Raw genomic sequence first — 16,259 nt, 5'->3', positions numbered from 1 at the left:
TCCCTTGGCCGAGGATGTTTGGAACGGGGGGGGGCGCAAGCGGTGCAGGGGGCGCATGAGGCGCGCAAGGGGGAAACAAAGGGTTTTGGGCCAAGTGCCAATAATGGCTGACGAACAGATCACAGGCCGGACCACGCCGGGTAAATGCGCCGAAGCTCCGGGATTGCAGGACACGTGCATCCGCCCCAGTCCGAATAGATTTACGGAGCGAGTCCAGCCTGGCCAGGGTACGAGGTGCATATATACAAACCACATATATCCGTCAAGGTAATACAGCCTCGTCGGACGTGCAGGACGCGAGCTGCCACATATCCCAGATGCCGTTCATCCTGCCATCTTCACGTCACAACGTCAATTTCCCATCAAACCTGCACATGGCCTCGACCGGGTCATTCCGAGACCTTAACCGCCCACATTCGCTCATAGAAACAGTACATGCAAAGTATACAATACATGATCAAATGCAAAAAATTGAGGTCAGTATGCATCATGCCGACCGAGAAATCATGGCCGTCTCCCAACTCAACTTCCACTCGCGTTCCAGTTTGCTGTGTAACAGGAATTTCTTCAGCTGCCTTCGTACGCCATCCCACCCCAGTGCTGGGTCTCCCAGGGTCATCAGTTTGGCCATCACCTCCATCTGTAAGGAATGCAACTGTCCTCGACGTGCTGCATTTGCTGTGACCACAGCCAGCCATTCCCATAACTCTCTGTCCCACGTCTCCTCAAAGACCCAGGACCGCAGCACGTCTCCAAGCTCTTCGACGATGCGACGATATCCTGAGCAACGGCAAGTCCAGCCCAAGAGGTTTGCATGGTAGATGAATACCGCCTTGCAGATTGCCGTTTCTATTTTATGCTCTGCTGTCGAGATCCGACAGAGCCTCATGACTTGGGCACTTTGGAGGCGTGGATCAAAGCTCACCAGGAAGGCTTGATCATCCTCCGATAGGACATCAGATCCTGCTTCTCGATCGATGAGCTTGGTCCAACGATCGGTGTTTGCGAGAGTGGTAATTGTATCATAGGACAAGTGACCATCCCCGGCCACAAATTGGAATCCCATGGGCAGTGCGTCAATGATTTTAGTTATTGTTGGTGAAAACGGTTGGCTCGGGTATTGTAACCGAATTCCATCAGATGCAGGGTCCTGTAGGGCGATGCGGTTGCCGAATATAAGCAAAGCGTTGGATTCAGCCCTGTGGAGACTGGTCAGATCTCGTTTGTGTTCGGAAAGCGGTTCGTCCGCGCAACATACCAGGATACGAAGGACCATAAAGAACCACCGAATGCGTTCAGAATGCTTGGGGCAGCTGCCTTGACCATCTTCCTGAGACCATTCAAGTGTGCTTCGTAGGCATCGACATCCAAAAACACGTTCTGCACTGGTTAACAAGGTCATGCCAAGTGAGACAGTCAATCCTTACATCAATAATCATGAGGAAGACTGTTGCAAGAATAACGGCCTCGTCAACACACCCCGAGTTCAACTTGTTCCGAATGCCATTAAGCGCTTGGCCCTTGTGCTGGAGTGACCAGTTACACATCCTTGTCTGGAAGTTTTGACCCGCTGCCCTGAAACTGAGGCAAAGCGCCACAGTTGCTTCGAACAGCTCTACATTCTGTAGGGCAAACGGGAACGTGTCCCGGATTAGAGGGTTGTCCTTTGTCTGGTATCTGAGGCCAGGCCGTTGTGAGGGTGCCCAGTTGTGGATATCTGAACTCCATTAGCAAGAGTTTGTGGAAGCAGGTCAGGGCAGAGAATACAGTGATCCATGGCTGCGACAACTTCGTCGCCCTGACGGACTGGTACAGAGTCAAAGGGGTCAAATAACTGCGAAGTCGGCTGTCGGGCAAGTCTGGCACCATTGGTGGGCACTCCGTCAAGTACTCCTCGTTTGGAATCATTCGTTGAGGCTGTTCCTGACCGACGCCGCCACTTCTGATTTCCCTGTGTAGAGTCTGGAACTGAGCCGGACTGTGCGGTTGGTGTGGATTTCTGCTCCGACTTGAGATCGATGTCTGCAGTGGGCACGGGCCCGCTAGTAAGAACCGAATCTGGGGATGGGCCATAGATCCATTTGAAATTCTCATCAGATTTCTCCGGCTCCCGTTTGACGATCGCTCCAGCATCGACCGGGTCCTTAGATGAGGACCCGCCATCACTGCTTTTGTCGCTTCCTCTGTGCGGCGAATCCCCCGGTTTGGCTAACGGAATGGCTTTCTTGCGCCAATATGCCACCCGGGCGGCGTGCGCTCGAGCTTCAGAGTGTTGGAGTTCCTGCAGGCGGCGTTTGTTGGGCTTTGCATGATCTTTGAAGGTTGATTGATTATAATTGACCAGAGTCGGCATGGCGCGGCTAATGCTATTTGTCAATGTTCATTCTGATAGGGGCTAATATCTCGAAGTGAGCGCTTTTCGCCCCACGGTTTGGTGAAGGAGATCAACCGGAACTCTTGGTCCAGAAGCAGCAACCCGGATATTGTGGTGATTTAATCGGAGGACAGATGAAGGCCGTTTCGGGGTAATCCTGAGGATTTCGGATTGATGACCAGCAGACGAACCAACTCCAAGCTCCTGGTCGCGAGTGTGCGAAGATTCGTAGGGGGCGGTAAGTCGGAAGAGATAACTCTATTAGCAAGCGAGGCGCAGTCGATCTAGCAAGTCTGGAGCAGAATGAAAATCCGGATTTCGTGGGAACGACGAGAGCGGCGGTCGAGGGTCCACGTTGACGCTGCGACACTTCTGTGTCGAGTCTCCGGTGGCAAGAGTAGTAATTGTCGCCAAAGGCTGATGATCCTTTACACATACAAGTTCATCCCAGTCATATAGTGTAGCGGCCGACGATACCGACACTCGCGACACATGCGGGAGCAGTTCGATCCACTATAATCGAATCAAGGTTCTGAGAAACTCAGGTGAGAGCGCAATGGTGCGTCCGCAGCCTCGGCATCGTTATCTTGTTTAGTTGGCCGCTACTCTCTGCCAACAATGAGCCCAAGTGGTTTCGCAGACAGAGCGCTGCTAGATTCCCAAGCGACTTGTCCTTGTACCTGTCGACTGGCGAAGATCGTGACAGAGCTGCAAAAGGCTTAAGTATCGCAGATCATCATCTCTTTGTTCAGGTCAAGAATTGAGGAATCAATTATATGTCCTTCAGGTCGCCGTGATCTGATTTGATTCGAGAGACAGGTGCAATGGCCCGGCAAGTGACTGTTCCTCAATAGTATGGGTATATCAAGGTATCAGAGCAGCAGGCAAGCTGAAGGGGAGAAAGATTTCATGGGAGGTTACAGGTTCTGGACGGTGCGGACTGCGGACCGCGAGGGGGCCAGGGGGCCAAGGGTCTTATCGATAAGGCTGGTCGGTGCCTGTTAACACCGACTGCGAACTTTTTTTTTCATGTCGAGGCCCTCTGTCTATTGAGCGCCGCAGTTCACACAGCAAACGATCAACGTCTTTCAAGACCAGACAATGCAGAATAACGAGATGACATAGACTCTGCGACACCAACACTCCCCCCAATAATGGATATTCACCGGTGCCGCTTTGTGCAGTATCCTCCACAGCCGATCAACGCTCTCGCATTTTCTCATCCCCCCAACCCCAAGCAAAAAGCGCCTACCGATCTGCGTCTGGCCCTAGGTCGAAACAACGGCGACATTGAAATATGGAACCCCAAAGACGGTCTCTGGGTACAGGAAACACATCTAAGAGGTAGAAAAGACACCACGATCGAACAGCTTGCGTGGACCCAGGACCTAGTATGGGATGAGCTGCACAATTCTGGTGCGCCGAAGACTTCACGGGGCCCTCTACGGCTTTTTAGTACCGGCGGGTCGACCTCGGTGACGGAATGGGATCTCAATACAGGCGCTCCTCGAAGCAAAGCGGAAGGAAATTTCGGAGATATTTGGTGCTTTGCAGCACAACCTCAGCTTGAAGGTGCTGCAAGTCCGGATGACCTCCAAGGCGGCGCAGGTACACAGTTGCTCGCAGCTGGGTGTTCAGATGGGACAATCATTCTCTTCTCTACCGAAGACGACGACCTGCGCTACCTCCGACCTCTAGCACAACCCCCGGTCAAGAAACCTAAAGTCCTGAGTCTGGTGTGGCGCGACCGTAACACTGTGGTGGCTGGTTATGAAGACAGCACGATCCGCGTCATCGACATCACGAGCAGAAGAATCATGAGGAATATGAGCCTGGGAAAGCCAATCGAAGGCAACAACTCGGTCGTGTGGACTGTCAAATGCCTCCCTGATGGGACTATCGTCTCTGGCGACTCGTCCGGTGAATTAAAGATATGGGATTCTAAAAACTACTCTCTGGTGCAGCGGCTAAAGAGCCACAAAGCCGATATACTCGACATTGCTACGAGCGCCTCTGGAGACGTGATTTTTTCAGTTGGTGTCGATCGGAGGACTGTGACCTACAAGTTGGTCCCTCTTCACCCCGGAAGCCAAAAGTCGAGGTGGGCCGAGGTATCACATAAACGGTTCCATCAGCACGACGTCAAATGCGCAGCCACTTTTGAGAGTAAAGAGTTGAGCATTCTGGTGTCAGGAGGCATAGATGCCCGGCCTATTGTGGTGCCAATACGCCGTTCGCAGACCGAGTATCATCGTTCCCTTCCCCACCTCCCTCAGCGATCACAGATTTCAGCGTCCAACACTTCAAGAATATTCATTTCCTGGTGGGATCGCGAGATCGTGGTATATCATGTGCGAAAGTTCGCAACTCTACCAATAGCTGATGCAGGCTCTGACGGAGCCATGGAATCATGTTATGACACACTCACAAAGCTTGTCGTACAGGATGACGAGAGCATCCAAGATGCGCAGATATCTCGAGATGGACGACTGGTTGCTGCCGCCACCATCAACAGCGTCAAGATGTTTCAATTGCGAAAGACCCAAGTATCAGGCAGACCATGCCTGCGAACCCGACAAATTGAACTACCGTCTTCTGTTGCCCGCTTGGGCGCTCGGAGAATAGGTTTCTCTCCTGATGGCAAGTGGTTGTACTGTGTCCGAAAAGATAACGCTGTGGTTATGGTAAAGATTATTCTGTCCGACGATCCAAAAGAGCAGCCCGCCGTTCACGACAAAATTGTGAAGCTCTACCGGCAAGCCCGAAAGACGACACAGTCGGCGCTGGGGAATTATCTTCAAACCATCAAACAAGTCGCATTCTCCAGTGATAGCCGCGTGCTCACTGTGGGAGACCTATCAGGTGCTATCGATGTCTGGGTGCTTGAAGGTCACGAAGACCCCCTCTTCATTGACGACGCGGCGTCAGAATCCTCTAGCGACTCGGCTGGGTCCTCCAATTCCTCTACAACATCAGACGACGAAGACGACGACTCAAGTTCCCCCATCATCCACGGGCAGAAATGGATCCGCAATCCGTCTGGTTCCAGTCTGCCACAACTTGATTCGTCCATCCTTGTGCTGACATTTCGACCTTCAAATACCACGGCTAGGCCCGCAAGCTCAAGCACGCATGACAATCGCGGTCTACACGCGACCCGCCACAACCCACACCCAGTCAGCCATGAACTTCCTGACGAAGCCAACACAAAACTCATTGCCATCAGTTCAAAGCACCAAATCGTGGAGTTTGATATTTTCACTGCCAAGCTAAGCGATTGGTCACGACGGAATCCCTCGAAATTTCTGCCACACGACTTCACCAAAATCAAAGACCGGGTCATAGGGTGCTTCTGGGATTGCAACGATAGAGCGAGAAGAGGGGAAAGACTGTGGCTATATGGATCGACCTGGATATTCATGTTTGATGTGTCCAGGGACCTACTGAGAGACCACCCAAATGGAACAACAAGTGGCTCTGGGGCAGGCGACGTGGAGAAGATTGGACGATTGGGTCGATATGAAGTGGTGGAGCCAGTGATCAAACGAGGCTACGTCAATGAGAAAGGACAAAAGCTGCTCCAGGCCGCTGTCAACGGACAGCGAGAACGAGAAGGCGACAAAAGAAGCAGGAAGCGCAAACGCAACACGGGAGCTGGAGACGACATCCGCCTCTCTGAGCGCGAGGGGGGAATCGGACCTGAAGTGCGCAAGTTCAAGGCTGCCTCGGGTGACGATGCGGAGGTGGTTGATCTCGACAATGATAACGTCGGTGATGAGATGGACCTGGATGATGAGCTGGACGAGGATGAAAGAGAAGGCGACGCTCTCGCCCTGATGAGACGAGGCGAGGGTGCGACACTTGAGGCGGCAGAGGCCGTGGCCACGGATGAGCAGGTCACAGGGTCAGTGTCCAGGCAGAGGGCACCTCGGATGTACTGGTACACGTTCGAGTATCATTCAATCCTGGGGATAGAGATAGTTGGCCCTGCGGCGCCCTCTCAGTCGACCGACGACGGCGATGCAACTGCATTGGCCACGACAAAAGGGACCAAGGCGGAGGATGTGCGCGATAATACCAGCACCAGCCCCAGCACCGGCGACAACATCGAGGTCGTCATCGTCGAACGGCCCATGTATGATGTTGAGCAAGGCCCTCGCTTCGACGGCGGGCAGGAGTGGGAAGTATGACAGTGATAGGCCATTCCAGATATCCAGGCTATTGTCACACAGCTAGCGATCCATGCTCCCTCCATTCATCCATTCATTTTCATATCAGTATCTAGCACGATCTGATCTGTATGCGTTGGTGTATACATGGACAGAAAAACACGAGTGTCGAACATACTTGGCTAGTCAATCCAATCACAGTCACGGCAGAGGAAAAGAGTAGGAGCAAGAAGATGTTTCCCCTGGTTGAGTGTACTGTACCGAGTACTCTTTAGGTACTCTGTCCTCGGTACATCCGTCCATCCATGCTTACAGACTTGCTTCTGACCGAGTCCTCGCCTACCGAGTCCCTGGTACCTGGATACAAGTACAAGTACAAAAAGCACAAAAATGCTAGTAGCCACAAAGGTACGAGGGGACGAAAGGACGGGTCGTTTCACCCAAGGCGCCTGGACAGGGGGATACATCTGAAACGGCCAGCCAGATAAAGATAGAAGGCAAATCCCATCTAAATATGGTGCCTGTTCCCCGCTGTTGCTCTATTTCTTGAGGAAGACTGTGCGGGTGCGGCGGCGGCGACGGCGGCGAGGCTGTGCAGAGCGGGAGCCGGGCCTAATATTATATTAATATTCTATTTTATCCTCCCTGTACTCGGTACCTACCGTGTGCCTCGTACTATTCCATTCCTCCCTCTACGCTATGGTCATCCTTCCCGTTAATCCTTCAATCATGCCCAGGCTGGCCCTGGCTCTTACTCTTCCTCCCCCTTTTCTCTCTGTACCTCGCTACTTCTCTATGGGGTACCTGTATAGCTGCATCTAACCATTAGCCTCGCAAGCAAGCTACGGTTTCATATCCTCGCTTCGGTACCTCACTACCTCGCACCACCATGTACCGAGTACTGCACCTACCGACATAATACCGTAGACTCACTACTGACAGACTGGCTCGCTCACTTGCGATCTCCGATCCCCCCAAGCTACGACCTCGAGGACAGAAAAGCACCAGCCATACCGAGTAGTACAAGTAGTCGATTTCACATCACATCCCCACGAGAGAACTCGCTCGGAGGCTTTCGAAAGCTCGCATCGCGCCTTCTGTACCTAGGTACCTATGTACTCGGTACCTACATACAAGTACAGGTATGGGCAGTGGGTATGAGTATAGGTACGAGGGAAGAGGTACAAGTCTACGGAGTAGGAAACATTCGCTGGCGACCCTGTTATATATGCGTCGTCCTCCTCCTCCTATTCCCTACCGTGCCTCCAACAGTATTCTCCTGAGTAAATTCTCTCTCTTTACCTCCCTATCACCACAATTATTCCGCTGCACTGCGCTGTGCTGTGCTATACTTACGTTGGTACCTAGATAGGTAGCTTCACAGCAAATACCAGACATCCATGTATCAAACCCCCAATCGAGACCCGTCTCCGTACAAGTCCCGTTGCCCCCCAGCTCCTAGCTACTAACTCCTAGCTCATAGTGTCCAAGCACCATCTCCCTCGTAGCTAGCCAGGTGGCCAGCTAGCCAGCTAGCCAAACGGACATCTTCCCATCGCCGATTGACTACCTAGGGCAGGAAAAATTCCCAGACAGGTAGGTATCTACATAGATTCCCAGCACAAGAAAACCCGCCGCGTCGGAGTTCTGCCGCCACCACTGACTGGCTGGTGCTGGGGATTACGACGCCTTTGTCCGATGCTTCATTGGTAGGTACCTACGAGGTACCGAGCACACAGGCAGGACAGGGTACAGTAGGTATTAACTGTGGAGTCTGCAAACACGTGCTACTACTCCTCTGTCGCGAGGATCGAGGCCATTGGGCCTTGAAGGCTTGGTTATGTATCCTCCTACCAAATACAATCCCAGCATCATATCACAGTAAAAGGATCGAGCAGTAGAACATCTTTCGACTTGGAAATGGAGTACATTCCTGATTGAGTCTATCTCCTCTACCTCGTACACATGACAATTAGACATGTAGAACGACACTCTGATTTCGCTGGACTCGTACGCCTGGTAGCTTCTTGCTCAAAACAACTGCTGAACATCTTTTCCAAGTCTGTGGTCATCAATGTTCCTCAAACAACACACTCGACCCTGCGATGCAATTCCTCCCAAACACGCATATGCTGCCATAACTCTTGCTCATGTAGCACGTGACACCATCGAACCCAGTCACTATAAAGACGCAATGCCTCTTGCCTGTAACAAAGCACATTCCCGTCCAACATTGACACCTGAAAATGTCGAAAGCCTCCCTCTCAGTCATCGTTTTGCGTCCTTGTAAAATGCAGTATTGACTTTCCCAGCGCCTCGAAACCGTGCATGCATATTGAGACTGTTAGTATCCCCCGGATAGTGTAAAAATGGTATCATCAGATCAAGCATAACGACGTTATCGTGCCATAGAAATGACAAAGGAAATTGGAAGAGGGCATCGCAATGTCGACGTGCCCTTTCAAGTAGCCTCAGTTCTCCAGATGCTACCGTTGGCCTGACTGATCCATCTGTTGCTGAGACCATTGGACCTCTTGTGGTCTGTCGACCGGATGCTTCACTTCGTCGGGTCGTTCGCCGTTGACATGGCCGGGTATTGAGTTGATCATGTCGCTGGCCAAGGATTGGGCCACATAACTGCGAAGCTCCCGCTCCTCTCTTTCGTCTTCGCGCATCAACTGGTTCCTAACATGCTTGTCCATGTTCTCCCGTCGAATTTTGCGGATCTCGTGCATGATCCAAAGCAATACCTCTTCGGAGCAGCGAGTTCGAGGAAGGTGGTAACGGGAATTGCGCACATATCGACGGGTGACATCGGTGGCTCCATCATTGGAGAAGGCGATACAGTAGGCAATCTTGCGATTCCAGCCTAGAGAGTGACTGCGTTAGAACAAAAGCCTGGACAAGTTGGGCAATAGGAAGCTCACCTTCAGTATATACCCTGGGGTTATCCCACATCTCCTCACAAGGGTCAACGTGGATCCATCTCCGTTGATGCTCGCTATACACCTCGGTCCAGACGTGGTCTTCACTATTCCACACCCATCGTACTCGAGCTCCCGCAGCACGACACAACATACTGAAACAGTTGGCGAACTCTCCAGCCCGTCCGCGTCGAGTCTCAAGCAAGGTCCAGACCTCTGAGTACCGCGGAAACCTTTCAAAGGCCTGGCACCCAGGATTCGTACACTGGTACAGCTCGGTTCTCGTAGCTCCACGGGCCACTTCGTCGGGCGTGGTGGGTGTCTGACCTCGGGCTATTGTAGCACCATGACATCGTGTGCAGGCAGGATTGTTTACGAATGTGAAAAACGATCGCTTGAACCACCTAAAAGACCAAGTTAGAATCCAGCCAACCACTCCAAGTCCGAGCCAAACGTACCTAAGAAGCGACCTGATGACACAGTCCTGGTAACCCCATTCTGGTTTGACATTATCACCTTTGGAGGCAGCGAGAGCCTTCAGCAAATTATGTTCCTCTTCCGCCTCGGCGTATATTCGATCAATTGGGACGTGGGTTAACGCCTCGTCTAGAAGGCCGGGGTTTTCATATTTGACGGGGGTCATGGACAAGGTCAGGAGGAGATTTCTGAACTTGAGCGACGGGCCATCTTGGGGAGGAGACGGCACGATAGGATAACTGCGAAACGAGGTATATGTGGGTGGTTGGTGTTGCGACGAGCGAGAACTGGGAGCAATGGACGGTGGTGCGGAGTTCGGAGGGTGTGCGGTGTGTGATGAGGTAGGAGGTGCGAGATGGGGAGAAGCAGAACGAGGAGTCCTGGCTTGTTCCTCGAGTTCGTTTAACCTCCTCGTGCGTAGCAACTGCTCGAATTGTTTAGACAGGTCGGCGGCATTGAAGTCGAACTCATCGTCGAGGATGCGCGGCCGCGCGTTCCCCGCCATGGCTGCAGGGCAACTCGATGGATTGAAGTCAACGAGCCGACGACAAGGTGAAAAGGCTTGAGGCAGGAGAGGTGTGAGACTCAAGAACGAAAAGGTAGGACTCCAGCAGGTGAGGATTGTGAGCGTCAACCTGATCAGATCAGAGAAGAGTGTTGGTGACAAACTGGCGCAGTCGCCGAGCACAGCCCGAGTCAAGTTGCCTCGCCACAATCGGGAAAACGCAAATGGAGTTTCAGGTATAGCCCAGAAAGGGTAACACCAGGGCGAGGAGGAGAATTGGAAAAATATTGACACGGTCTAAAAGGCAAGACGGCGAGGTGCAATGTATTGTAGTGGTGGAAGAGATAGAGGAGGAGGCGACAGTGAGTATGAGAGTGTGAATTGCGTGGTGGTCAGGTCAGTTCCAGCAGTTGAGAGTGGTACGTGGACATGGACGTGGACGAAGATTGCGTGAGCCTTTCCCCAAGCAATTCCTTAGAGGGACTTGGGAGAGCAGCGAGATGCGAGCCACACACCCAGAATCCAGAATCCACACACGCACTCACGAGTCGCACTTGCGTGTGCGTGCTTTGGAGGTAGCGGTGGGCACCCGGGGGAGGAGATCGCAAGCGGACGTGCAAGGCCGACGTGGACAAGAATGGCCCAGGCAAGTAAAAAAGGAGCCACTCAGTGCAACTCTAGCACTGGCAAGCTTTGGTAGGCCCTGGATTGGCCCCCCGAAGGGAACAAGTCGAGCTTCCAAGGCCAGATTCTGGGGGATTCGGGCTGCTGCTTCTGGGAGGCTGACGACGACACCAACTGCGCCGCGCGTCCCCCTGGCACCGAACCAGCAAGAACAGCCCCCCTGATGCGCCGCCCCTCAGTGGCCAATGGCAACCCCCGTTACCTGGTGGTCGGTATGACGGCCTCCGTCCAATGAATCGCTGCTTGGCACTCGAGAAACTCCGTAATTAGGGGACACAAGGACTGCCCCCCGTCGACTTCGCCAGTCACTCTTTCCACCTGGCAGTTCAAGCAGTTTGCTTCTTCGTTTATTTTATCGAGGACAGGCACGTGCCGACAAAGACTACATCCCACTACGCCAAACAAGGAGAATGGGTCCCCAAAAAGGCAGAAAAGAAGAGATGGGATGAGGAGGCACACACCAGCGATCAATTGCATTGCTCCAGTACCGAGTAGGATGAACACGCATCTACCTCTTCTCATCATCACCTTTTTTTGCCTTCTTCTACTCGGTACATACCCTCGTCCCGGCTCCCTCCTTGTCCTCCCTCCGTCGCACTCCGTACATTGCCCGATTATCAGAGATGCAGACAAGTCATGGTTACGAACGTCGCCCTCAGCAGGCCATCACAGGGGCGCCACAAGGAAGCACCAGACACCACCAAGGCCTCCCCTAGTTGCACGTAATGGGCTTGGCAGTGCTGATGCGCAATACTTATTTCACACCGGGGGATTTCTATCAATCAGATGCCGCCCACAGCTGCAGGCCAAGATCGAAGGGCTGACTCGTACCATCTGCTATTCGCTTCCCTCGGGCTGCAAAGCGGATCAGAGACCCACGTTTTCACCCCTTCTGACGTTTGGACGTTTTCCATGTTTCGATGCTTGAGGGCAAAAACTGATCGGGCTCAAACTCGCCCCCTCCTGCGATGGTGATCATATCCGCCCAGACCTCGTCCACATCTCTTGGCATCTCTTACTTTGCAGCCTCAGGTTTCGAATTAGTCTTTTGTCGCATCCTTTTCCTCAGAGCCTCGTACTCATTCAACACATCTCTTTTCAGCCCGCCTGCCTAGCAAAACGTGTTCCACGTTTTCTTCCACCATGGCCACGTCGCTCGGATCGCTTTTTCTTCGGCTAGAATGTGTTCCAGATCCAGCTCCCGTCGGCCAGAGACCACATCGATGTCCTTGATTTGGCGGATCGAGGTTCTCTTCCAAATCTTGAATCCGATGTAGAAGACTATGACGATGGGCGCCGCCAAATATCCCTCGAAGAAGATCTTTGTCCTCTCAGATGATGACATGTCGCGGTAACCAATCTGTGGTGGCAAAAGATAGTCAGCCTTGTTATTTGAACAATTTAACGGATGATACGAATCAGTGACGCAGTCAGATGCCATGTACGTCAGCGTCCATGTTGGCGACAAGGACAACTCACAGGGGCAAATCCCGTCCAGAACTGGGCTATCAGCACCAGGCAATTAAACAGAAATCCAATCCATGACCCAATCACGCCCGCTTGAGACTTGTAAGGCAGTTCGTCCAGAGTGTGACCGTGGTATTTCCAGGCCTGGCGGAATCGGATGTGGCACAGACAGATAGATCCCCAGGTGAAGATGCTTGCGAGACCGCTGACCGCAAACATCCAGTTCCACGCTTCTTGACGCTGCGAGGGCGACAACGCCACAATATAACAGAGAGCCCCGAGTGCCGACGAGAAGAGAATGGCCACGAGCGGTCTGCCCGTTCGGTCAATATAGCCAAAGATTTTGGGTGCTTGACCGTTATCAGCCAGTGCAGCCAGCGTTCGCGATGCGCCATATACAGATGCGTTTCCGACACTCAGAACTGCGATGAGAATGACAGCATTGAAAACCGAGGGCAAGCCTCCAACGCCCGCATTCTTATTCCTTGTTAGCGTCGACCATCTCCTCTCATAGCCTCCCGGCTGCCGGAACAACTTACCTTGATGGCCAGCACGAATGGCGAGGTCCAGTTGTTGGCGCTGCTGCCACTATTGAGCAGCCGAGGGTCATCCCATCGCACCAGGCATCCAACGAAGGTCAAGGAGATGATATAGAACTGGTTCGGCGCCGGTTAGTGAGGGCTGACTCAAAATGCCAGGGGTCTTTTCCGAGCCGGCTTACCAGAACCACCCGCCAGAACACTTGTTTGATGGCGGTGGGAAGCGCCAGACGTGGATTTTCTGCCTCTGCTGCCGCCAAACCCACCAGTTCAGTCCCACCGAACGAAAACGCGGCTGTGACAAAGACCGAGCAGACGCCCTTGAAACCATACGCAAATGCGCCTGGGTCGTCCCATGTTTTGGCTCCGAAGTAATGCCCGGTAGGTCCTCCACCGACATCGACGACTAAGGCGAATATACTGTACGACAGTCCGAGTCAGTATCGTTTTCTTTCCGCATCATTTTATGGAAAAGGGTGCAACTCACATAAACCCTAGCGTGGCGATCACTTTGACGATCGAGAAAACGAACTCGGCCTCTCCATAACCCCTGACACCGAACAGATTGATGGAGACAATGACAATATAGAAGATGGTGACCCAGACACAGGGGTTAACGTCACGTGCTCCCTGCCAGTAATTTAGGGTTATACTGGCAGCCATTATTTCAATGGGCAAAGTGACTAGCCACTGAAAGCAGTAATTCCAACCCCTAGGGTCAAGGTCAGGGTTAAGGTCACGACTAGGGTTATCAGGGAGGGGATCCACTCACATTGCAAAACCCCATGCTGGGTCAATAAATCTTGATGAGTATGCCGAGTATGAGCCAGCGACTGGGAATCTGTTGGCGCAATCTTGATATCAACCTCTTGAGTCACAGTGATGGGGACGGAGAAGACTATCATGCAGGCGGTGACCGCTTTGGCGACAATCTGCGTCTCCCGCCAGGTCTGATGGAGGCACTCACAAGACAGCCATCTCTCCCAAGGCATGCACGGTGCAGAAGATCATGATTCCCAGGAGGCAATACGCGAGCACGAGCGCTGCTGGACCGCCGGTGGCAAGGGCCGAGCCTGAACCGACAAAGAGACCAGTGCCTATGGAGCCGCCAATGGCAATCATCTGCAAATGTCGCTGTTTGAGTTTCATGGCCAGCGCTGGCTGTGCTGGCGGCTGATCAGGCAGCGGTTTCCCATTATCGTCGACGAGCAATTCGGTGACACGGGCGCTGTTGGATACAGAAAGAGCGGAGATGTTAGCATGACCTCCGTGTCGGTTTCAGGCATACGTATGAAGTGGAAGACGCACTGAGGATTTTCACGAAATCCATCGATTATGCGGGCGAACAAAGACGTCTTCTCCTGAGTGGAGACGATCTGGCCATATTCCTGGCTAGGAGTGGGAGACCCAGGGCTGGGTTCCTGCTTCTTCTCCAAGTCAATATCCATGTTGATGATCTGGAAACCTGGGGCTGTCGTCGAAGATTCGAGAGTCAAGGGCGTGCGAATGGAGTACAAGACCACAAAGCCTCGCTACGAGGCAATAATGTGAGACGAGAAGCCGTGTCTATCACGGAAGCTTTCAGGATGAAAGAGTTCAAGGAACTAGGAAGTGTGGAAATTTGCACCCTTTTGACCCCCAAGACATGGAATGCTATTTCGGCAAAGATTTCTCTGATCAAACCCGCCTCCACGCGCGTCTGTAGCGCGGGACAACATCTCGACCCAGATGAAGGACCCATCTCGGGGTATCCCTAACCTCGGGCAACACTGTTCTGGTCTGGCATTATGTTACACTGACAAGTTGAGGTCACAACAAGGTTGGGCGCCGAATCTCTGTGTGCGGATGCTCCGGAAGCAAAGAACAGAGATAAGGTACCTGAGAAGCACCAGGATCTATGCTTGGCGAGCCCTGATCAAAAGAGTGGACTGGACAGTGGTCGATAAGACTCGCTGAGTGAGTGATTCACGATGCACAGGGTGGATGAGTGATATAGTTCGTGTGGGGAGACTGAGCCTTTTTCCCTCCCTTCTCTTACGACATGGCCCAACTTCAAAGGTGGTCGCGTGCTGATACGTTGGGAGGGAGAGAGCCTCGTGAGTTGACAGTCGATCAAAAAGGAGATAAACGGTAAGGCTAACTCCCTCTGTCCAGCTGCGATGTAGAATAATTCATCGCCTATTGGTGCTCTTTACTCGGCGATGGCAAGAAGCTCATGCATGATGATCACACCAGCGGCAATGCTGCGCGTGTCGGATTCGTCCGAGGGGCAAGGGCGAGTAGGTGGTATCTTGCATCGTGGGGCGCAGGTGCTGACTGGGTTATAGGGTGAGCAGAGGTATGTGCAGCCCAGTGGTTGGTGACCAGCGATAGCGATAGAGACGTTGTCGATTATTCCTTTCCCAATGGCTGAATGGGGAAGCCTCTTATGACATCATAGCCTTCATCCCCGCGCCCAGCCCTGCAGTTGCTGTAGCCAGTTCTGGCACTACGTCACCACGAGGCTGTACAGCTGTAAGGCTGCATGGGTTTCTCTCTTTGTCCAAGTAGTTGGAAATAGAGAAGCACCAACATGTGCTCCCTTCTTGTCTTATCAGCCACTAGACTTCTCATGGAACTATCTGTCCCTGCGTAGCATTGAACACTTTTACCGACTGAACCCTTGGGTCGGCCTTTTCTCGCCCACCGGAAAATACAGACCTCCGAGCCTTATTCCGCGTTCGCCACTCCGAGGACGCTGGTCTTTCTGATACGCATATGAAACCCTCGGCGATGGCAGTAGCTTGGAAAAGCAGGTAGCAAGGCTGAAGATAAGACTTGTATCTATTCAACTGCTCCAGCTCACCATAGCAAGCAGGTCATGTCATGTTCATTGAAATCCTCGAGCCTGTCTCCCATATGCCACAAACAGGAGTCTCCAAACCCATCCCTCGTGGCTTACGTGGCCGTTCCATGGCATCGTCACTCACTCATATCTTTCCTTTTGCTCATTTGGGTCAGAGAGCCGACGCAAGCACACTCTCTGGGAAGTAGCATCATGCACAAATAACATGGTCTCCAGCTAATGAGGGAACTGGAACCTGCCTATTATACACATCTCCGAACCCACTAGACTAGCCA

The 16,259-nt window shown here is 52.7% G+C and overlaps 4 protein-coding genes across 4 annotated transcripts; 1 reads left to right on the top strand and 3 right to left on the bottom strand.

Moving 5' to 3' along the window:
- Nucleotides 1–487: 487 nt before the first annotated feature.
- Nucleotides 488–2,353, bottom strand: AYO20_11543 (hypothetical protein; the record flags this gene model as incomplete). The annotated part of the gene is made up of 4 exons (XM_022649790.1): nt 488–1,199; nt 1,259–1,380; nt 1,428–1,717; nt 1,768–2,353. The coding sequence occupies 4 exons, from the start codon at nt 2,351–2,353 to the stop codon at nt 488–490; spliced, it is 1,710 nt and encodes a 569-aa protein (XP_022494233.1).
- Nucleotides 2,354–3,528: 1,175 nt separating this feature from the next.
- AYO20_11542 (hypothetical protein) lies at nt 3,529–6,564 on the top strand (the record flags this gene model as incomplete). The annotated part of the gene is made up of 1 exon (XM_022649789.1): nt 3,529–6,564. One exon carries the CDS (start codon nt 3,529–3,531, stop codon nt 6,562–6,564), a length of 3,036 nt encoding a protein of 1,011 aa, XP_022494232.1.
- Nucleotides 6,565–9,029: 2,465 nt separating this feature from the next.
- AYO20_11541 (hypothetical protein) lies at nt 9,030–10,449 on the bottom strand (the record flags this gene model as incomplete). The annotated part of the gene is made up of 3 exons (XM_022649788.1): nt 9,030–9,412; nt 9,471–9,871; nt 9,926–10,449. 3 exons carry the CDS (start codon nt 10,447–10,449, stop codon nt 9,030–9,032), a joined length of 1,308 nt encoding a protein of 435 aa, XP_022494231.1.
- A 1,795-nt stretch (nt 10,450–12,244) lies between these two features.
- AYO20_11540 (hypothetical protein) lies at nt 12,245–14,587 on the bottom strand (the record flags this gene model as incomplete). The annotated part of the gene is made up of 8 exons (XM_022649787.1): nt 12,245–12,493; nt 12,613–13,077; nt 13,140–13,256; nt 13,322–13,559; nt 13,627–13,851; nt 13,912–13,980; nt 14,107–14,367; nt 14,448–14,587. The coding sequence occupies 8 exons, from the start codon at nt 14,585–14,587 to the stop codon at nt 12,245–12,247; spliced, it is 1,764 nt and encodes a 587-aa protein (XP_022494230.1).
- Nucleotides 14,588–16,259: the final 1,672 nt, after the last annotated feature.

This window comes from Fonsecaea nubica (genome assembly GCF_001646965.1).
Source record: "Fonsecaea nubica strain CBS 269.64 chromosome Unknown Scaff164, whole genome shotgun sequence".
Taxonomy (NCBI): domain Eukaryota; kingdom Fungi; phylum Ascomycota; class Eurotiomycetes; order Chaetothyriales; family Herpotrichiellaceae; genus Fonsecaea; species Fonsecaea nubica.
The sequence above is the reverse complement of the archived record's forward strand: the minus strand, read 5'-3'. Positions and strand labels throughout refer to the sequence as shown.